At 34.6% G+C, this 23,051-nt stretch overlaps 1 protein-coding gene across 2 annotated transcripts; it reads right to left on the bottom strand.

Moving 5' to 3' along the window:
• Positions 1-5,641: 5,641 nt before the first annotated feature.
• On the bottom strand, positions 5,642-22,359 carry LOC127120824 (cytochrome P450 97B1, chloroplastic). 2 transcript variants are annotated; one of them, NR_190208.1, is made up of 15 exons: positions 22,142-22,359; positions 21,656-21,839; positions 21,344-21,451; positions 20,392-20,476; positions 18,947-19,185; positions 18,358-18,531; positions 18,187-18,234; positions 18,007-18,066; positions 17,748-17,834; positions 17,526-17,614; positions 8,674-8,765; positions 7,255-7,316; positions 6,760-6,909; positions 5,851-6,527; positions 5,642-5,771 (listed from the first exon to the last, which is right to left on the bottom strand). NR_190208.1 is itself a non-coding variant. In NM_001427549.1 (14 exons), exons 1-14 carry the CDS (start codon positions 22,294-22,296, stop codon positions 6,303-6,305), a joined length of 1,758 nt encoding a protein of 585 aa, NP_001414478.1. In that variant the 5' UTR covers positions 22,297-22,359; the 3' UTR covers positions 5,734-6,302. The 2 variants fall into 2 exon arrangements, 1 of the variants encoding a protein (NP_001414478.1); NM_001427549.1 differs by having other exon boundaries at positions 5,734-6,527.
• Positions 22,360-23,051: the final 692 nt, after the last annotated feature.

Below are 23,051 nucleotides of genomic sequence, written 5' to 3'. Positions count from 1 at the left end.
TTTAAAAAGTAGTCAAAGATATGTTAATAATAAAAATGGATTAGGATATTCTAAATTTGAAAATTTTAGTCAAATTTGAAAAAAGACATATGTGGCATGGCAACACAATGAAGTAAGTTTATCTTCAGATGAAGAACAAATACACGTGAAACTAATGGTTTCACATCACTCTAATGATGAAAATGAGGTTAGTAATGATAAACCTTCTTATGATGAATTACATGATGCTTTTAATGATTTGCATGATTAATGTCAGAAGCTATCTAAATCATGTTCTAAGAAAAAGAAAATGATCTCATCTCTAGAAAGTAAATCTAATACCATGCAAGTAGAGTTGGACCAAGTTAAAACAATTTCATTATGTAATAAATGTATATCCCTTGAAGCAAAAGCTATTGATCTTAATCAAGTTATATGCAATTATGAAAAAGACAAAAATGAATTGGATAGTTTAAAAAGTAGTCAAAGATATGTTAATAATAAAAATGGATTAGGATATTCTAAATTTGAAAATTTTAGTCAAATTCAAAAGACGGTCTTTATCAAATTTAGCAATGTTGGTAACAATATTCAATCTAGAAAATTATGTCATAATGTACACCCTAGAAAGGCATATAACAAAAATTATTTCTATGATTATAAGAAAAATGCTATCATGGTACATATTTATTTTTATTGCAATTATAAAGGTCATACCACTAATGCATGTTGTTAGAAATTTTGGTGTACCTAGTGGTAACTATGTGTGGATTGAGAAAGGAATTAACCCAAAAGGACCTAAAAAATATTGGGTATCTAGAAAGTATTATTGATTGTTTTTGTAGGTACTTGGAAACCATCTGATATCATTTTAATATAGAAATTAGTTGTTCAAGATGTAAGGATTGTTTGGGGAGTTTTTTCACTAGGGAGCATTGAACATTGTGAGGCTTCTTCTTTTAGAGAAACACATTTGTGAGAGACACACCACATATTCACCCAAAACCTTAAGGTGATAGGTGAATGGGTTATCTCACTTATAAATGCTCAAGTCTTCACATTTCCAACCAATGTGAGACTATTACCCACACTACTCACACTTGATACATTCTCAACAAGGATGTCATTTGATATGGTAAGATAAAATTTCATCTTGAAAATGAATTCATATATTTGGCATTGGCATAAATTACGAAGAAGAGTAAGTATATGTCATTATATAATTTTATCTAACACTTTATGATATAGCTTTACCCTATGGATTAATTTTTATCATATGAATTGTATTATTTTCCTCTCCATTATGCTCTTTTGGATTATTCTACTTTTTTTATGATGTTAAAAGGGGGAGAAACGATATGTAGGTTTGTTCTTGTTCATGGTATTTTTCAAGAGAAGAAAAGTCATGCATTGTAAAATATATAGGGAGATATACAAGATATGTGAAGTTTCTAGTTGTTGCACAAATTGCAAGATCCATAAATATTGAAGCAACTCATTGATGAACAGGAAAATTTTGAAAGGATGTTTGTCATCATAAAAAAGGGGAAGATTGTGAAGAAAAGGTTCTCCTTGACCTTGTCTAGTGTTTTGATGAAGACAAATACATCATCAAAATAAGGAAAAGATAAAGTTAACAATATCATCAAAAGAAGATAAAGAAGAAGATAGCGATTGATGAATGGCAATTGGAAAAGATCTTCAAAGTTTGGGTTTAAAGTCTTAATCTTTAAAATATAGTTATTAATATCTTATATCACTTAATAGCTCATAAAATATCACTCAAACTTCATATTAAAAACTCTTAAAGATCATGCATAAAAACCTTTTAAGCAATGTCATGAAAAAAATCTGACTTTTCACTTTCAAAGTTGGTGTAATCGGTTACATGAAAGTGGTAACCGATTACCAATTCGTTATGTTTTTTTTTGTAAATTATGACAGTTGAAACCGTCATATAACAATTTCACAACCTATCTTATTTTTTAAACAACATTACCGGTTATACCCTGAAAAAATGACTTTTCATGAACCAAGTTCATTTCAAACCATGACAAAGCTTTATGGAACCTTTTTATACTTATGCATCAATTTATAGAGATTTTTAAGAGTGTATATAAGACACTTTAACATTAAAAACATAACAAAAAATTTAATATCATTTTTCATACATTTCAAAGTTCATTTTTAAGAATCATTCATTTTCAAAATGATTTGAAACTTTGTAAAACTTTCGTAAAGCAAAATTTTTTGAAGCAAAACAGATTATGATATATATATATATATATATATATATATATATATATATATATATATATATATTTGAATTGTAATATTGATAAGAATTAACGATCAAAGTTTGGATTTTATCATCATATAGTCTACTACAAAGTCTTTATTCTTCAAAAATATTAAACGTTACTTGTTCGTCATAGGCTTTGGTGAAAAGTATTTTGTAAATATAAAGTGGTGCATTTTCTGATTTGTGAAAAATGTCCTTTTAATTGAGTTAATTCAAAGTCCATCATAATGTTCGATGTTTGTGTAAAATATCCTTTGAATTGTGGTGATTTAAAGTACGCCATGATTTTGGTGTTTGTGTATGTTTTAGAAGGTTCTAAATAAGTTTTTGTGTGAGACTTGTATAATGATCTAAATATAGTTGAAAATCCTTTGAGATGTAGACAGGCTAGATGTGCTCTTGGTTATAAAGGGAATTAATATAATTGCCTTGTGTTCTTTGTTTTTTAACACTTTGATTTTCTTTATTTTATTATCCTAAGAACATAACATATTCATAACTTCCAAAGAATAACAAATTAAGAATTATTTCGCAAAAACGAGAAAAATAAGGCAACCTTAATTCACCCCCTCTTAGGTTATATCTCATAGTTACAATTTTAAATACCCCATTCTCCTTTATTAGGGTATTCACCTTCTCCTGACGCATGGTGGTTCTTCCTTGAGCCATTGCAAGCTTGAACTTCAACTCACCGACGACTTGAATATATTTTTCTCGTTGGATCCACTCCATCAGAAGTTAATAATCATTTGTTACGAAAGCATGTCGCATATAAGGCTTTGGTAACTCATTAATTGTAGTTTTTATCATTCATCTTAGGGACATTGACTTTGAGGGAGGTTGAAGAAACCTCCCGGTCATTGAAACATGTACTGAAATTTATGCCAATGCCAAATCTTGTTGCCATCATCGAGATCTTCGCCGCCACCATGCCCAAGACCATCATCGTTGTCGAAATTACCATTATCACAACCTCCAGTGCTGTCATTGTTGCATCCTCGGTCGTTCTCGTTTCTATTGTCGCGGCCTATGCCGCGTCCGGTGTCAATTGCTGAAAAAACATCGGTGTTGTTCATGGTCAAATCAATCACGATTTAGTGCCATCAGGTAGGTTTCAATGTCATTGAATTAGGTCAAATGATAAAACGAGTCATAAGCACTAAATTTTACATTAGCATTATAACCCTAACCACATTAGGTGCGAAAAACTTTACAATAACTTCATAACAATTAACTAAGGCTCCTGATACCATATTAAAAATAGAGAATATTATTATATTTTATTCTTAAACAATAGCGGGTGTAAATAAAGAGATTACAATTTTATAATCTCATTAATTTTAGGAGAACATTATTATAATAAAAATAATAATAAATATTGAAAATAGATAATTAAGAAGATTATACAAACCAACACACTTAAATTAAGTAACCAATAGAAAACATAGTGTGCATATTTGGTCAATCAATGTGTCAAAACTTTTTATTCTCCTAGCGTAATAGAACATAATAAAATGGAATTGATTAGAGATTATATACCATTGTTTAAGTATCTACGTGATATATTAAATTTGAAGCGACATATTATATCACTCTACATCATATGCCACATACTTTATATTTTTCACATCAATTAAAATTTTGTGTCAATTTTAAGATTCTATCTAACAATAAATTTGCACAATTGCATCTCTTCACTTTAAGTTCTATTCTAAAAATCATATGCTACAACACATGATCTCAAATTTTTTGAGGTTAAACTATAGTTAAACAGGATCTCATAAAATATTTCTCAGATTAAATTGTGATTAAATAGGATCTTTAAAAACTTGAGACGGCTCTATCTATATCTATATAACATATTAAGTATGAAGCTTCAGAATATATCACATTATATCATATGTCACATACTCTATATTTTTCACATAAATTAAAACCTTACATGTCAATTTTAAGATTTTATCTAACAATAAATTTGCACAACTGCACATTTTCACTTCAACTTTTATTCAAAAAATCATAGGTTATAAAAATATTATTATCTTATCAAATCTATATCTATATTATATTAAATCTGAAACGCTAGATTATATCACACACATCATATATCATATACTCTATATTTGTCATATAAATTAAAATTTTATGGGTCAGTTTTAAGATTTCTATCTAACAATATATTTGTACAATTGCACCTCTGCACTTCAACTTCCATTCTAAAAATCATGTTACAAAAACTGTATTATTATCTTTTCAACCAAGAATTACTCACAATTAAACACAACTCTCACCCTTAATTTCTTTATTTAATTAATAATTTTGTTACTCTCATTCAATTATATCATTTAAACTTCCCACATTTATCTATGTTCTGGTACATGTCGTTTCTATTTTCTTCTTTTATTTAGTCTAATATCTAAAAATAATAATATTATTTCATTAAATAAGAAAATTAGCATAAAAATAAATCAATGACACGATTAAAAAAATATATGATAACTACTAAAAAAATTATGTATATAATATATTAGATCTAAATATCACGATTAAAAATAACTACTAAAAAAAAATATTTCTATAATATATCAGATCTAAATATCACGACATATCATATAATACATTTTCTTTATATTTATCACATCAATTAAAATTTTATATGTCAATTTTAAGATTTATCTAACAATAAATTTGCACAATTGCAACTCTGCACTTTAACTTTTATTTTAAAAATCATATATTACAAAAAAATTATTATTATTTTTTCAACAAGGATTACTCATAATTATACACAACTATCATCTTTAATTTTTGATGATTTTTTCACTATCTTTCAATTATATCATTTAAACTTCCCACATTTACCTATGTTGTGCTGCATGTCATTTCTGTTTTCTTCTTTTATTTAGTCTAATATCTAAAACCAATACTATTTTGTTAAATAAGAAAATTAGCATAAAAATAAATCTTTAACATGATTCAAAAATAAAATAAAATATTTGATAGTTAACAAAAAATAATAATACTAAAAGAATATTTAAAATTCTTACAAAATTTAATATGATAATAATAAATATTTTAAATGATGCACAATAAACATTACTAATTAACTAAACTTTTATAGAAAAAAGTCATAGAATTTTTCCAATTATAAAAACTTATGTCTAATGACAAAAATAAAATAGTATACTTACAAATCCTCAATTATATGCATTATTTGTAATATCAATAAATAATAAATATACTTAGGTGGAACAAAATCACATTCCATTACATACATTCTAAATTATAAAATACTCTAAATTAAATTAGATGGAATAAAAAGTGAAAATTTTGATAGAATGGATTCCATCATGACATATCCATTATTTATAAATGCAAAGAATAAAAATCTAAGTATTCACCACTCCACTTTACTCAATCACATACCACCAAATCAAAGATGACATGCTTTGACCTCACATTCCTAGTCTAAAACAATAGATACTTTGACCTCACATTCCTAAGCACAACAATCCTTCCAAATTCTAACATACCTCACATTCCTAGTCTAAAAAAATAGATACTTTGACCTCAGATTCCTAAGCACAACAATCCTTCCAAATTCTGACCATGTTAGTAAGGATGAGAATCACTCCACTCATTCCTGATTAGGTAAACTGCCACTAGGAAAACGCACTCCACATAAAGCTTTCAAATCCCAAGCTGCCAGGCAACCCGCAGTTCAGTCTTAAGCCTAATAGAGGACCCCAGGTTTGGAGTAAATCCCAGAAGCTAATGACCATTTCATTACGGAAGCTTGCCGCACACAAGGCTTGGGTACCGCCAACATTGCATTTTCCACCCATATTGAGGGGATTCTAGTGAACAGAAAATGTCTGGTACTGTATATTTCAAAGAGGAAATCAGGATTTTTTTGTAAATACTCTTTAGCTGTATTAGACACTATTCAATGTTAATGTCATTTTAAATGATAAATATTTTGTACATCATTCTGCATAAGAAAAATGTTGCAGTTAACATGTCAATGTAAACTAGATCTCTTCCTCAAATTGCACCACAATCCATTTTTGGTATGGATAGTTGCCCCAGTAACTAGTTCAACCGATTCAGGGGTCCCCTTCAGTTCCACATCGAAATTCTGTAGCAGCATAGCTAGCGCTACAGTGGATTCCATGAGAGCAAATTGGTCTCCAACGCATTTTCGTGGTCCACCACCAAAAGGCAAGAATGCAAAATCTGATATAATCTGATTAGGGAAACACAACTTGTCAATGTTCAAGAATGAACCACACAAACCAAAAATAAAATTGACATATCTAGCAGAAATATTCATTTTAAAAGAAAAACCGAGGAGTAACAAATTATAATGATTGATTCAAAATCAACTCTTGATATAGGTAAACATGTATCGCTCATTTGTTTACATGAGTTAAATCTTCCAAGGAAAAAAAAGAGAAGAAACAAAAGTAGGAAGAAACCTCGTTTGGATACAAGGCTCCAGGACTTCGAGATGGGTCAAAACCAGCCCACCCTTCAACTTCTTCATTATTGTTTTGCACTAGAAATCGTTCAGGCTCGAAGTCATTAGGGCGGTCCCAAAAATATGGAGATCGATGGAGATTATATACCTGGATACAGAAATGTTTGAGCAGCCATACAGACGTCAAGGAAAATGTATTGGTGCCGAACCAAGATATAAATACTATACTAATATTTTGGTAACAAAAAATAGCAGTAATGATAGGTTACTCCAACACTACCATGAAATCAATGACATGCACGGATTCCAAGGCAATGGTCCACACCTAAACTTAAAAGGACTGCCTACAAAATACTCAAACAGGAAAATTGACACAGAACAGTGGGGAGTTTCCATACATTTCCCCTCTCTTGGTTGAAACTGTGGGTTCAGGTGCAAATCTGATTTACACTTCCTCACTATGAAACAAGGTGTGAAAGGTGTTTGTACTCACAGAAATGAAGACATCAGTCCCAGCAGGAATTGTATAACCATCTTTGTCACCTTTATGTCCACCTGGAGAAATGGTACAAGTCCTTACATAAATAATCTCAAATGCAAGAAACATACAAAAATTAACTAGACAAGAAAGATAACTGTCATTCAATAATGATAGAAATTGCAGATATAAAACTTGAGCTACAGAAAATGATGCATAAAATGTATGACAATAATCTATTTAACTATCATTGAATCTGTATCTTTTGAAATCAGAGTCGTGTTTATGCGTCTTAGAACCAAAGGAACCAAATTAAGTCAGTGCACCTTAAAGTTGAGTCAATCAATTTGTAAAAACATGAACTATTTGACTTCATTCTAAGGAACTTCATTCAGTTTGGATCCTTTTACCCATTTTTATCACCGTCAACCTTGATTCTCTTCAAGGCACTTGTTATTCCTTTAAAATCTCCATTACTAAAAAAGTGGGCCCTTCAGTTCTTCCATTACTGAATCCTTATTTCAAATCTCAGCTTTGAAATCCACTTTTTGGAAAGTTAAACCTCCATCTAACGTTAGGGCTTGTGTTTGGGAAGCAATAGTCGAAATAGACTTTAATTGATGTCCACTTTTTTTAATATGTTTTACAATAGAAACAAAATCACACGCATTGAGAGTTTTGGTCTCCCTCTTCCCAGAATTCGAGAGCTTGGCATCTCCCTCCTATAACCACTCAGAAACTATCTCATATTCACTTTCTCCTTTCATTTATTTATTCCTAAAATTAAATAACATATGCCATTATAAGAAGTCTAACAGTTTGTTCGCTTTCTCCACTCCACCAAGCTTTGAACTCTCTATTTCCGCCTAGAGTGGAGTGCATTCCGCAAGGGTGCAATGCCAGAGTGTCTTATACAGAGATCTCTTTCTTTCTATATTCTCCAGGAATATGCTTGTTCTTGACCCCCTCTAAATCAATCTCAGTTGGTGAGAAAGCCATTGCTCTCTCCGTGTCCATATGCATGCATGGGCACTGATTTGTTCTTTGGACCGATGTATTACCTTCGGTGTTTTCCTTTTATTTTTTCTTATTTCCCCATGTTAGGAAGAGTTTGAATAGTGTGCACTGCACATATTTTCACTCTGGCTTAATTCCATCATCTCTATTTTGATTCTGTAAAACATTTTGCACTGTTCCTGTATAGGACTTTTAATCCATGTTGGTTGTGCTACGTGAGCAAAGCATGAGTAATGCATGTTCAATCTAAACAGTTGATATACTCCCTGTGTTTCATTAAGTCATGTAGAGTATTGACTATTGATCATTAGATTCTAAACCCTTAAATGACTGTTACGCAAAATTTTCAAGTATAAAATAACATCAATAAAATTTGTTTCAATTCATCTTTGTCGGGTATTCTGTAGAAATCGATACCTGGCAAAACATCAGGTTTGAGTGAACGTCTAATCAGCAGAGGTGGTTGTGGATATAATCGAAGAGTCTCCACAACAATTAACCTAATGTACCTGGGTGCATGGATGGACATTATCATAATTGTTTTACAGTAGTAGCTTTGATAATAACTTGGTACAGTAGACTCAATGTAATTGTTGTATAATGGTATGATTTGATATGATTGATGATGCAAAAGACTAAGTTCTAACCCTTATTTATACTCTAACTTAACTAATAATAGTAATCAAATACAAAAGAAAATCATAGTAATAATGACTAAAAAAATTGGGAAAATAATCCTAAGAAATAATCTAAGAAACTGATCCTAAAAGATAATAAACTCCAAGATAATATCAAGATAATTCAATATCACCTAACAGTAATATTCTATAAAAACATTGAATAAGGCCAACTCCAACACTCCTGACAAACATCACTACACAAGAAAAGCTGACTGAATATAAAGTTCACATCATGAAAACCTAATTGGAATTGTTAGAGATAGCAATTGTTAGTTAATTAGTTTCTTTTCTGTTATCCTATCTGTAATTGGTTTGATAGAGATGGATATCAGAGAGAACTCAGTTAGGGAGAATTAGAATTTCATACTGTATTTCTCAAGTGTTCGATGAATACAATGATCTCATTATATAGGTGACATATGCAACTAACTTTACAGCTGTCCAAAGTTAGTTACAGTTAGGATAACAGAACCAAAGTTAGTTACAGCTAGGATAACAGAAAAGAAACTAATTAACTAACTATTACTATCTCTAACATTCCCCTTAGAAGTTGAGGGTGTGCTAATCAAACTGTGTTTGTTAAACAACCTGAGCTTGTCACGCAAATTAAGAAATTTTGATGCTGAAAGAGGTTTAGTGAGAGCATCAAGCACGGGTACTCCATTTTAGGCAAAGTACCGGTATCAGGTACCAGTACGCGTACGGTACTCGTACCTATTTTTTTATCGACACCGTACCTATTTTTATAGGCAAAGTATCGCCACCATACCTATTTTTTTATATTTTTTTAAGTCGGTACTCCAAGGGGTACATATTAGGTACGCGAACTAAATTTTTTTCCTCTATTGGTATAGTTTTAGACTTTTTTAATGGATTTTTCAAGTGATGATGTAGAGTTTGGCCTATTTGATTCGTTGCAAGATCGGCGGATCTTGAAACCAAAGGAATGATGGATAACTTATGGATCTTAAATCTCTAAACTTCAATCAATTGCATTGAAACTCCTTTCACAATCAAGTTCTTCATCTTCTGTTGAGAGAAATCGGAGCACATATGGATTTCTACTCGCATACTCGTATCTTGGTTTTTCTAAAAATGTCGTATTCCGTACCAATACCCGTATCGGGTACCGGGTACGTACCCATACCTTTGCAACATAGGCATCAACTCATTGATCCTGAGCATGAGCCACAATCAAACTCTTGTTGAGAACCTTCTCTCTCACAAAGAAAATATCCAACTACATATGTTTTATGTTTTGTCTTATTATGCAAAGTTGGATTGTGAGCTAGTGTCATTGTACTAAGGTTGTCACACAGGATCTTAGGAGTGTGAAACTTGCAGTGAAGTTCATTGAGTTGAGACAAACTCCTGTATTTAGTCTCCCCACTAGACCTAACCACCAAAGTCTGTTTCTTAGACAACCAAGAGATGAGGTTAGGTCCTAGGAACAGACAGCCACCTGAAATTTACCTTTTGTCATTTGGATCTGATGCACAGTCAGCATCACAAAATTCTAAAAAGGACAGAGGTACCCAAGGATCCTTTTAACTTCCAATGCTCCTCCTCCAGAGGATTGGACAAAAACTAGGAGACAGAAGGAGATTTCTGACCTTCTCAAGGTAGCATACTGTAGTGCACCAACAAGAGACCTGAATTGTGTAGGATTGGACAAAAACTAGGAGACAGAAGGAGATTTCTAACCTTCTCAAGGTAGCATACTGTAGTGCACCAACAAGAGACCTGAATTGTGTAGAATCAAGGACAAAACATCATACCCAATCTTGGAGAGTTTACTTGATATGGGCATCCCTTTGGCAAAAGAAATATTTACCATAGCATCATGAAAATACTTGTTTTGGGACAAAAGCAAAGAGCCATTTGGCAAGTGTGTTACTTCAATGCCTAAGAAATAGTCCAGATTGCCAAGTTGTTTGAGTGCAAACTTTGCATTGAGATCTTTGATCAGGTTGTAAATAATTGATGGAGAATTCCCAAAGATAATTATATCATCAACATAGACCAATATCATGACTGATAGAGTGTCTGTGTGATGTATACATAGGCTTGGATCGTTGACCTGAAAACCAAATTGCGGTGAATAACCTATTTAGCCTATTAAAGCAGACCCTAGAAGCTTGCAAACCAAGAACTTATCACCTACCTCAAAGCCAGGAAGTTGGTGCATATAAACCTCTTCCTCAAGTATATCATTGAGGAAGACATTATTTACATCAATTTGTTGGAAGTAATTTTACATAGACCTTTTTCCCTGTAGTGAAGCTTGTTACTGTCAGAATTGTTCTGACTCTAGCCACCGGTATTCAACAAATTGATGTAAATAATGTCTTTCTCAATGGCATACTTGAGAAAGAGGTTTATATGTACCAACTTCCTAACTTTGAAGTAGGTGATAACTCTTGTTTGCAAGCTCCTAGGACCTAGTTTGATAGGCTAAAGGATTATCTGCTGTTACTTGGTTTTCAGACCTGCAATCGTGATTCAAGCCTATTCATACTTCCCACAAACACTCTATTATATCTGTCATGATATTGATTTATGTTGATGATATAATCGTCACTAGAAATTCTCCATTGTTTATTCACAATCCCATCAAAAGATTTCAATGCAAAGTTTGCACTCCTTGCTTAAATATGTCTTCTGCCAAAGGGATGCCCAAGCCAATGATATCTAGTAGCAAACTCTCGGAGATTGGGTTTGATGTTGTCCTTGATCCTACACAATTAATTATTCAGGTTAGTTGTTGGTGCACTTCAGTATATTACCTTGAAGAGGCCAGAAATCTCCTTCTCAGTTAACAAAATCGGTCAGTTTTTGTCCAATCCTCTGGAGAAGCATTGGAAAGTGGTTAAAATGATCATTATGTACCTTAGTGACACTCTGCACCATGTTTTACTTATTCAAGTTGCTCCCATTCACCAACCTTTGTCCCTTCTAGTATTTTGTGATGCAGATTAGGCATTAGATCCGGATGACAGAAGGTCAACTTCAGGTGTCTGTGTTCCTAGGACCTAACCTCATCTCTCGGTGGTCAAAGAAGCAGACCTTGGTGCTAGGTCTACTGCAGAAATTCTTTGGGTTCAATCCTTACTCAATGGTATGGACTTTACTGCAACTTTCACACTCCCAAGATCCTATGTGACAACCTTAGTACAGTTAGGGGTGGCAAACTGGTACGGCCTGTCGGGCATGCCCGTTTTGCCCGCACTTTTGCGCGGGGCATGCCAAGGTTTTTGGCTCGCACCCTCTAATATGTCTGCCCCTCCCGCCCTTTTTTTGCTGGCTTTTGCTCGAGCGGGCATTAACATAAAATTTTGTAATTTTTAGGCTAAAATGGTGCAATGCCCGCGGGCCTGGGCTCGGCCTGCTCTCATTTTTTTGCGTGGCGGACCAAGGTTTTAATCTCACACCCTCAACTATGCCCGCCCCGCTCATTTTATTACGGGCTTTTGCGGAGCAAGCTTAAACGGGATGGGCATTCCCGTTTGCCACCCATAAGTACAGTATCACTAGCTCACAATCCAACTCTGCATGATAGGAAAAAGCATATGGAGTTGGATATTTTCTTTGTGAGAGAGAAGGTTCTCAACAAGAGTTTGACTGTGACTCATGTTCCTACTCAGGATCAATGGGTTAATGCTCTCACTAAACCTCTTTCAACATCATAAATAAAGTTTCGGGAATTAACCACTTGTTATGTTTGTATGTCATGTAGATGTGGCATATTTTGACCCCTTTTGTTTTAAAAATTGTTAAGAATATGTTATAAATCAATTAGTATTGATTGATATTCAATTAGTCATAACTGTAATTGATATTATTTCCTATTGTATATTCCCTATTTGCATATAAATATACACCATGTGTGATCATATTAGACACACAGAGATACAATTACAATATGGTATCTAGAGTTGGTTGACCTACTGTCTTCCACAAAATAAAAATAATTTTTTTTCTTTTTTTCCGGCCACCCACAGCGCCGCCGCCGTCTCCGCCGCTCCTGTCGACTTTTCGGCGAGATTCCTATACGCCGGAATCGTCTCCTACAGATCGGCCAGATTCACTGCCTTCCGCCGCCGCACGCGTCCGCACACGTCTCTCCTTCATCGCACGTGAATCTCACGCGTCGGACAATCAGCCGCGCATCCGCTGCCCCCAGCCGTCGCCGTTTTTCCAGATCTGCTCTCGGTTTTTTTTTTTTTTCGTTCCGAGCCATCAAATATCATGGGAGATACTGATTCCATCATGTTCACTAAAATTCCACTTATTCCGTGTGAGAAATTGACCGGAACAGCCAACTACAACATATGGGCTGGTGCTGTCAAGATGTAGTTTCACGGTCAGGGATATGAGGATCACTTAACTACAAAAGCCGATACTATTCTCGCCGCCAAACGCGATAAGTAGAAACAAACCGATGCTTCTCTATGCATTGTGTTATGGTTTTCCATAGCAACTAATCTCCAAGCACAGTACCAAGCCTATACCACTTGCTACGAGGTTTGGGAAAAGGCCAAGAAAGTCTTCTCAAATGATGTCCATAATCTTTACAGTGTCATCACCAAACTCCGCTCTTTGAAATTGGAGAATATGGATATGCAAGGCTATCTGACTCAGCTTGACGCGTTAAAGGCAAATTTCACAACCTTAATGCCCTTTACAAAAGATGCAACAACTTATGCTGAACAACAAAGTAAGTATTTCATGGTCATGGCACTTGCTGGACTGCCATCTGAACTTGATTCCGTTCGGAATCAGATTTTATCAGGTACCAACGTTCCTAACTATGAAGCAGTTAGTGAACAATTGTTACGCTTGGCTACACCTCATGCTTTTGGACCAGTCCCTACTTCCTCTCCCACTGAATCATCTGCTCTTGCTTCCCACTATCACGGTCGTGGTGGACGAACCGGTGGACGAGGTGGACGTCAAAGTATTCGTTGTAACTATTGCAATCGTTACGGTCACATTGAAGCCGATTGTCGTACAAAGGCAAGAGAACAACAACGACAACCACGGATCGCTGCTGTTGCTCAACCGGATATCACTAAAGATGTCACTATTCCCGCCGCTGATTACAATGATTTCCTCCAATACAAAGCAGCCCATCAACAATCATCATCTGCCGCTGCTGCTCAGTCGGGTAATCCTGTAGCTTTTGTCTCTTCATCTTCACTTGGTCCTTGGGTCCTTGACTCTGGTGCATCTGATCATATGACTGGTAATAAATCTCTTTTATCTCATTTGTCTTATTCTGATTCTTTGCCTTCTGTCACTGTGGCGGATGGTTCTAAAGTCAAAGTTCAAGGCCTTGGTCAGGCACATCCACTTCCAAACTTGTCTTTAGAGTCTGTCCTTTACATTCCTGGTTGTCCCTTTAATCCAATATCTGTTCACAAGCTTATTCGTACTCTTGATTGTTCAGTTCTTTTTAATGCTAATTCTGTTCATATCCAGGATCGACGTACAGGACGGACAATTGGAGCAGGGAGTGAAGCTGGAGGATTATATCATCTTTCTCCACCGGTGGCCTGTGCTTCTATTGCTTCTCAAAAACTCACACATCAACGTTTGGGTCACCCTAGTCAAAATAAAATGCGTCTTTTAGTTCCTAGTCTTTCTAAGCTTTCTTCTTTTGAGTGTCAGTCCTGTCAATTAGGCAAACATACTCGTAGTACTTATTGTCAACGAGTAAATAAAAGTGTTGCATCACCTTTTGCTTTAGTTCACTCTGATATTTGGGGTCCTAGTCGTGTGAAGTCTACTTTAGGATACTATTACTTTGTAACGTTCATCGACGATTACTCACGATGCACTTGGTTATTTCTAATGAAAAATCGTTCCGAGGTTTTCCGTATATTCCAAGAGTTTTATGCTGAAATTAAAAACCAGTTTAATACTACCATTAAAATTTTTCGCACAGATAATGCTCGTGAATATATGTCATCCCAGTTTCAATCTTTTTTAACATTACAGGGAATTATTCACCAATCATCATGTGCTCATACACCACAACAGAACGGTGTTGCTGAACGGAAGAATCGTCATTTAGTTGAAACTGCACGGACTCTTCTTCTTCACCACAATGTACCCTCTCGTTTTTGGGGTGATGCTCTCCTCACCGCATGTCACCTTATCAACCGAATGCCTTCCTCGGTCCTTCAAGATCAGATTCCATACTCTATCTTGAATCCGGAACACGATCTCTACCCCATTCCCCTTCGTGTGTTTGGTTGCACATGCTTTGTTCATGATCTTAATCCAGGTAAAGACAAACTTTCCGCTAAATCTCTCAAATGTATTTTTCTAGGCTACTCACGTATACAAAAGGGATATCGTTGTTTTTGTCCTCAACTTCAACGGTACATTGTCTCTTCCGATGTAACATTTTTTGAAGGTTCTCCTTTTTTCTCTGCCTCTTCGTCCTCCCAGGAGATTTGTAATTTAGATGATCAAGATATCCCTTCTGTCATCCCCACACCCATTAAACCTCCTTTGCAGGTATATCAGCGACGCACAACGCGTCCATCGGCAGTTAGAGATGATATTGATCCACCAGCACCATCTCCTACTCCAATTGTTCCTCCAGCTACGTCACCTGAACTTGACCTTCCAATAGCATTAGAAAAGGTATTCGATCTCATAATCCAAATCCTAAATATGTTTGTGCTTTAAATTATGACCGTCTATCTACTTCCTATGTTTCTTTTGTGTCTGCTTTGGATTCTGTGTCCATTCCTAAGTCTACTGGTGAAGCTATGACTGATCCCAATTGGCGTCAGGCGATGGTGGAAGAAATGATTGCATTGCATTCAAATAACACTTGGGACATTGTTCCTTTACCTCCAGACAAAACTACAGTGGACTGTCGATGGGTTTATACAGTGAAAATTGGACCAGATGGTCAGATTGATCGTTTTAAAGCTCGTTTGGTAGCCAAGGGATACACACAAATATTTGGCCTTGATTATGGTGACACCTTTTCTCCAGTGGCCAAGATTAGTTCAGTCCGTCTCTTCCTTGCATTGGCTGCTATTAATCATTGGTCGCTTCATCAGTTGGATATTAAAAATGCATTCTTACACGGAGGATTGGAGGAGGAAGTGTATATGGATCAACCTCCAGGTTTTACTATTCCTGGTAATTCAAGATTTATTTGTCGGCTCAATCGATCTCTTTATGGGCTAAAACAATCTCCACGTGCTTGGTTTGGTCGCTTCAGCTCTGCCTTGATACAGTTTGGTATGACTAGATGTGAAGCAGATCATTCTGTTTTCTTTCTTCACTCTTCCAACGGACAACACATCTTTCTTGTGGTTTATGTTGATGACATTGTTATCACTGGAGACGATACAGACGGTATTCAACGACTCAAAACTCATCTTTTCAAAAACTTTCAGACAAAAGATTTGGGTCCACTCAGATACTTCTTAGGTATTGAGGTTGCACAGTCCTCATCAGACATTGCAATTAACCAACGTAAGTATGCATTAGACATCCTAACTGAAACTGGTATGCTTGACTGTCGTCCGATTGATACTCCTATGGATCCCAATGTCAAGCTTCTTCCGGGTCAGGGGGAGTTGTTGAAAGATCCGGGAAGATATCGACGTCTAGTGGGTAGACTCAATTATCTTACCGTCACCAGACCGGATATTACTTTTGCAGTGAGTATTGTGAGTCAATTCCTTAATGCTCCTTGTGATACTCATTGGAATGCCATTATTCGGATTCTCAAATATATAAAGAATTCACCAGAAAAAGGCCTATTATATGAAGATAAGGGTGACGCTAAAATCACTTGTTACTCAGATGCAGATTGGGCAGGATCACCGTCGGATAGGAGATCCACTTCTGGATATTGTGTTCTTATTGGAGGAAATATGATCTCATGGAGAAGCAAGAAACAAAACACAGTTGCATTATCTAGTGCTGAAGCTGAATATCGGGCTATGGCAGCAGCCTCAAAAGAACTTGCTTGGCTTAAGAATTTGCTCTCAGAACTTAGGTTCGGTGACCTTCAGAACACAAAACTCATATGCGACAATCAAGCGGCACTCCACATTGCGTCCAATCCGGTTTTCCATGAACGGACCAAGCACATAGAAATAGATTGTCACTATGTAAGAGACAAGGTACTGTCGGGAGAAATAACCACGGAATTTGTCAAATCTGAAGATCAATTGGCTGATATGTTTACCAAGTCTCTCAAGGGTTCTCGAGTGAATTATATTTGTAACAAGCTCGGATCATACAATATATACGATCCGGCTTGAGGGAGAGTGTTAAGAATATGTTATCAATCAATTAGTATTGATTGATATTCAATTAGTCATAACTGTAATTGATATTATTTCCTATTGTATATTCCCTATTTGCATATAAATATACACCATGTGTGATCATATTAGACACACAGAGATACAATTACAATATGATCACATAATATAAAAATTATTGCTAATTCATCATAAATTTATTTAAGATTTCTGAATCAAATAATATCCATCAAACCAGTATTGAGGTACCACCGAATATAAAAAGTTATATGAAATGGGAACCTACTCCAACTTTTTAAGCAATTCAAAAGTTGGCTTCCCCATCCCCAGCACCAAATCTACCTCTGCTTGAGCCTTCTTCATTTTGTCAGGATTCTGTAATAAAGAAATTGGTAAGCATTAAGATGGCACTGCACAAAGACAAAAAAATGAAAAGAAAACATGGCAACCAGCGCCAAAAATTAGTCTATCATGAACAGTCATGTTCAGGTATTTTTTATTAACATACTTGAGCTAGCAGGAAAACTGCCCATGTAAGAACTGCAGCCGTCGTCTCATGACCAGCAATAAGCATTGTCATTAAATCATCCCTCAACTGTCAAGAGAAGGAAAGATGTAATAAAAACCTAAGTTGAAAAGCTACCTGAAAAGGTAGATGTTGTCTTAACTCCAAACTAGAATTTTTACAGTCTATCTAGTATATAAAGTAACGAAGTTTTAACCAGAATGGTTTCTTCGGAAGAATGATAAATCAGGAAGAGTTATACCTGACGATCATCAACATCAACTCCCCGCATATCAACTAGGAAACGCAGAAGACTTGCATCCTGTAAGCTTCTATCTTAGTAAACAGTGTGGAATGTATCAAACTCCAAGTTTTCATGGAGTTATCCTGAGAGCTTAACATTATCCTTTGGTGTAAGGTCCATTAAAGATTTAAAAAATACCTTCAAATTTGAGTAATCCCTTTGCTGCAGTTTCTCAACATCTGTTTCCTGCAAAGAGAAGTATAATCAAGACCATGTCATGTACAGTCGACACAAAGTAAAAGTGAAAAAAGATACCAATTCATGCAATGACTCGTAATCACCAATCATAAAATCTCAGTATTATCTCACCTGCCTGCTCTCTTTTGCATTTCTGATAAGTCCATCAAGACAAGTATTAATGACTTTAAGGTCATCCTGAAACTTCCTTTGCCTGGGCACAATCCACCTTGCTAATGGAAATTTCCAATATGGAATATAGAAAGTGGATCTATGTTCGGCTTCAAAAAGAGTGCCATAGACAGCCTGTAACAGATTTAACAGTAGAGGGTTCATCTTCATAACATATCGTAACAAATAACAAATGATGGATTGAAAAGCATATTCTCAATGTTATAAGTTTTGACTTGCGTGTTCATCGAGTTTATTACGGAAAATATGATAAAGCTTTTAAGAATTAGATGTTCTTTACATATCAATGACAATGAGCCTTTATTCTTACGCACATAATGACATAATTGTTCCCAGAAATTATCTTTGAACACTAGGCATACTGAAGAACAAGATTTTGGACAACATGTTTTAATATGGTTGTATACTAATTATTAACTAGTCAATTTTATGGAGACAACAAAGAAAGAAACGTAGTACGTCTAGTTGAATTTACAAGAAATGCAACATCAGTATTATATATTTGAAATGCATAATACGTTAGTCAAACCTTAATAACGGGAGATTCATTGGTGACAGAACCAAAGTCATAGTTGAACACACCTAGCCCAATAATATCAAGAGCCAAATTTGAAAATTCTGCCTCAAGGTCCAATTCAACTGACTTCTGTCCATCACGCCCCTCTCCTTCAAGAAGCTCATTGACCTTTAACACAGTTCTTTCTGAACATGAAGTGAATAGTTGTACCATAGCTTCCAAGTATGAGGTATGGAAACCCGGAGCAATCACTGAAAGTTTCATAAATACCAAGTTAAATAAGAAAATTAGGTTATTGTCATAATTCCAAAGCTAGACCACATGGGAATTATCAGTAAGGGACAGAAGAGGGATTTGGGGATGTAAGTCACAATGCCATGCAGATGTGGCAGAAGAGGAAGACATTAGAATTAAAGATAGCAGCAAAGGGAGAGATAAGGAGAGATTGTCCACTCATTGAGTAAAATTTGGGCTTTGTTGTTTTGTGATTTATTCTAATCCTTGTAATTGACAATTATTCATATTTCTTTGTAATGATTCTAATGATTACTTAGTTCTGATCTTTTACATTCATAAAAACTCTTACCAGTTCCCAAGAAATGCAAGCTATAGAAAACACCAATGATTTGAAAGTTCTTCCAATTAGTAAGTCTAAAAGGTTATCAGTGTTAATTTAATAAGCTTATTATTGCAGTCCACACGAGTTGGAATGATTAGGCACATTTATGGATTTGAGAATGATAATAAATAGCATATTTAGCAAGGACATATATTTGACTGATTGAGGTTGTTGGGCATCTATATGGGAAAACACTTTGAGATATTATTAAAACATATTTTCTCGTAGAGAGCAGTAATTTTATAGTATATAGGATGAATTCTGATGGGGAAATATCTTAGGCAGTTTGAAGTGTTGAGAATAGAGACCTTCCATTGTCTAGAGCACAAGCATCTGAATGTGGATATTTCATTAGATTTTGAGTAAAAGGTGTACCACTTTCTTCTTTACACTTTTTCCCAATAAAGAATGCATCTAACTAAAGGAGAAAAGAAGTAAAAGAAAATGGAGGGTTACAAGTCTTCAATAAGCTACGAAAATAACAGGGGAAAACAAAGAGAACATTCATAATAAGCTCTAAAAATAGTCCCATTCCATAGCAAATCTGAGTTGAAAAGCCCATGATAGAAAAGAAAACATCCGGAGCTACAAAAGCAAGCATGACCCATATATGTGAAGGAAGATAACTATTGTTAAATATTTTGGAATTACTTCAAAGGCAGATACACCAAACTCCAGCAAAAAGAAGATAGTGCTGAAGTGTAATTTAGATTTCTCCACACCCAAAAATTTCATTAGAAGAGAAGATAACTTATAAATCTAACAAAGTATCATATGTAGAGTGAAGGAGAAAAAAGGGGAAAATGACAGAAAAATAATAGAGATCAAGTTTGCACACCTCTTCTCCTTTGCTTCCATGTCTCAAGGTCTGCAGGTATGAGTCCTTTTCCCATAATTGGTTCTAGGATATCAGCAAGTACTCCCTAGTTTTCAATTAACAAGCACAAGCATTAATTTTAAAAAATAAATAAAAATTGATAATGAAGTGCAAAATAGAAAGTTAGAAACTAATTGAATGACAGACACGTCAATCTACAAGAAAACCAAAGCATCAAATTCAAGCTCATGTAATCCAACGGAAGCACATGATTTACATTTGGCCACAATTCAATGGATAGGTTCTGGAAAAAAATCATGTTTCACAAAGTTTTGTACCCGCATTGGCATGAATTACTATAGTTACAATAGAAATAACACAAACAAAAAGGGCAGAAGCCTTTTCCAACTGCAGGACTTATATGTTATTTACTTAATTTTAAAATAAAGATCGTGCACTAGCTTCTACTGTTATAATGCATCCTTGACCTGCCAGGCTTGGCCAAGTGAACTGTTAGCTTGTAAATCCATAAGCGATGAACAGGCAGGCTCAGAATCATGATGTCATTTCAATCACTATTAGGGCTTAAGCAGGGAGCTGGTAAAAGGTTATAGAGTTGAAAGTTATAGTTTTGGTGTAGGAAACAACGGTTGAACTTTGAGATGCTGCACAGTTTTTGAGGACATAAAACCTAAAGTGGAAGCATACTCTTCTAATCAAATTCGTTCAATATTTACAGGCTCATCTGAACTTCGACTAATGGATGGAAAACTTACTGTGCACTGAGCACCAGTTCCGATCAGCTATCAAATTAGCCAAAATAACATTCCAATCTTTTTCATTTTATTCTTTTCAGATTCATACTCAAAATATTAAAAACAACAGAGTATTGATCCGCTTAACATAAACAACTTCTTAGACTATCGAGTTGAATAGAGCAGAATACAAAATAAAGCAAGAGATAAAATTGTACCTTGTCATAAGAAAATGCATTTTCTCGCAGAATATGTCTTGCAACAATGGGATCTGATACAACAACAAATGCTTTCGGTCCAAACGCCAGTTTATACACAGAACCATGCTGTCACGTTCAATAACATCCTCATAGGAATAACTAAAAGTGAGACTGACTGAGTAAATTGGAAACCAAGCAAAGTAGTAAAACTAACAAATTCAGCAACGCAAGCAAACAACATATTTTCACATACAACAACTATAATTACTAACACTAAGTTGAAATTCCCAAACCAACATTAAAAAGTGGATAAGTGAAAAGATTGAATACCTCTAAGAACCAATCATATAGTGAGAAAAACAGCGGCCGGTCAAACAGATCTGTGACGGCACCTTCAGCTATGGGCATGGACCCTAAATTTGCACCACTTAACAAGCTTGTAAGGAGGTTGCTAGCATTGTCAAACACATTTCTACTACTTTGTTTTCGCTTTTCACCATTAACCGATTGACATCTACATTATTCAAATTAATTAATAATTGATTATGTCAATCCATATTTTGATTAATTAGATAATTAATCAAACACTTAAACATTAACCTAGAGCATTAATTAACTAAACTAATAGAAACCTTATCCAAATTGATTTTGTTTGAAAATTAGGTTAACATGAAGTTGAGGTTGATGAAATTATCTAACTAGTTGGAAGTAGATTTGTATTCTTTTTCATTTTGTTATAGAGAAAGTAGAAGCATGCATGAGGGAATAAACATGATTTGAGAGTAATTATGTATGAATGAAGAAGATTAGAAAGACCTGATAGAAGAAAAGCGTTTGGAGTGAGAAGAAAAGTGAAAATGAAGAGAGAGTGGAAGACTGAGGGTGGATGGTGTAGAAGAAGAAGAGGAATGAAATCTGGTGTGAAGATTGGCATCGGTAAGTTTGACGGTTGAGATAGGGGCGGCAACCATGGCGGTGACGACGGTGTTAAGTTGAGAATGGTGCTTGCAAGTTTCAGTTAGTGGTAAGTGATGACATTACACTACAGGGAAGGAATGTGCTGAGGATATGAGTGAATGATGGGGAACGAACTTATATTACTAATACTATCATTTACACTGATATTTTTTTTAATGCTCTAGAGAAAAATAAATGTCTTTTAATGAGATTTTTATTATAAGTCGTATTAAAAATAATATTATTATATTCTAAAAATCGTAAATAAAGATGTGTTAAATTATGTCGAAGCATGCAAATTAATATAGATAGGATAATGATAACGTGTGTCCTAGGGACACAAGTTAATAATTAAACATAGAAATAATATTTTAGAAATTGTGTATTGATTTTAATAAATATATATAATTAAATTTTTTATTGATTTTTTCAATGCAAACTTTCTATAACCGAGTTTCTTAACTTGTGTCTCTATGACACAAGTTAGCATTACCCATATAGATATTGTGTAATCAATGACGTTATTTAAGAGGAACGCCGAACATAAAATCTTTATTCGAAATATTTTCTTTTCTCCTGCAATTGTTTTCCGCAGTAAAGAAAAAATGTGAGACTTTTAAATTAGAAATTTTTTTCGAGAAAAACATAGTAAAATTAATAGTAAATAGTGTAATATAGTTTTTTTATCTTATAAAGATTCGAACCAATTCTTGGTACATCTCTTTATCAATGCGCTCTTGAGATTTAAAAAACTATAAATACATGACGA

Source organism: Lathyrus oleraceus, chromosome 2 (assembly GCF_024323335.1).
Source record: "Lathyrus oleraceus cultivar Zhongwan6 chromosome 2, CAAS_Psat_ZW6_1.0, whole genome shotgun sequence".
Taxonomy (NCBI): domain Eukaryota; kingdom Viridiplantae; phylum Streptophyta; class Magnoliopsida; order Fabales; family Fabaceae; genus Lathyrus; species Lathyrus oleraceus.
The sequence above is the reverse complement of the archived record's forward strand: the minus strand, read 5'-3'. Positions and strand labels throughout refer to the sequence as shown.

Bases quoted from the DNA above. Each gene is read 5' to 3' on its own strand.
- LOC127120824 (NM_001427549.1), bottom strand. From the start codon at position 22,296: ATGGTTGCCGCCCCTATCTCAACCGTCAAACTTACCGATGCCAATCTT. The intron at 17,835-18,006 runs GTATAACTCTTC...TTCTCTTGACAG, and splicing joins TTGATGTTGATGATCGTCAG to TTGAGGGATGATTTAATGAC. The intron at 17,615-17,747 runs GTATGTTAATAA...TCTTTATTACAG, and splicing joins CAGTTTTCCTGCTAGCTCAA to AATCCTGACAAAATGAAGAA.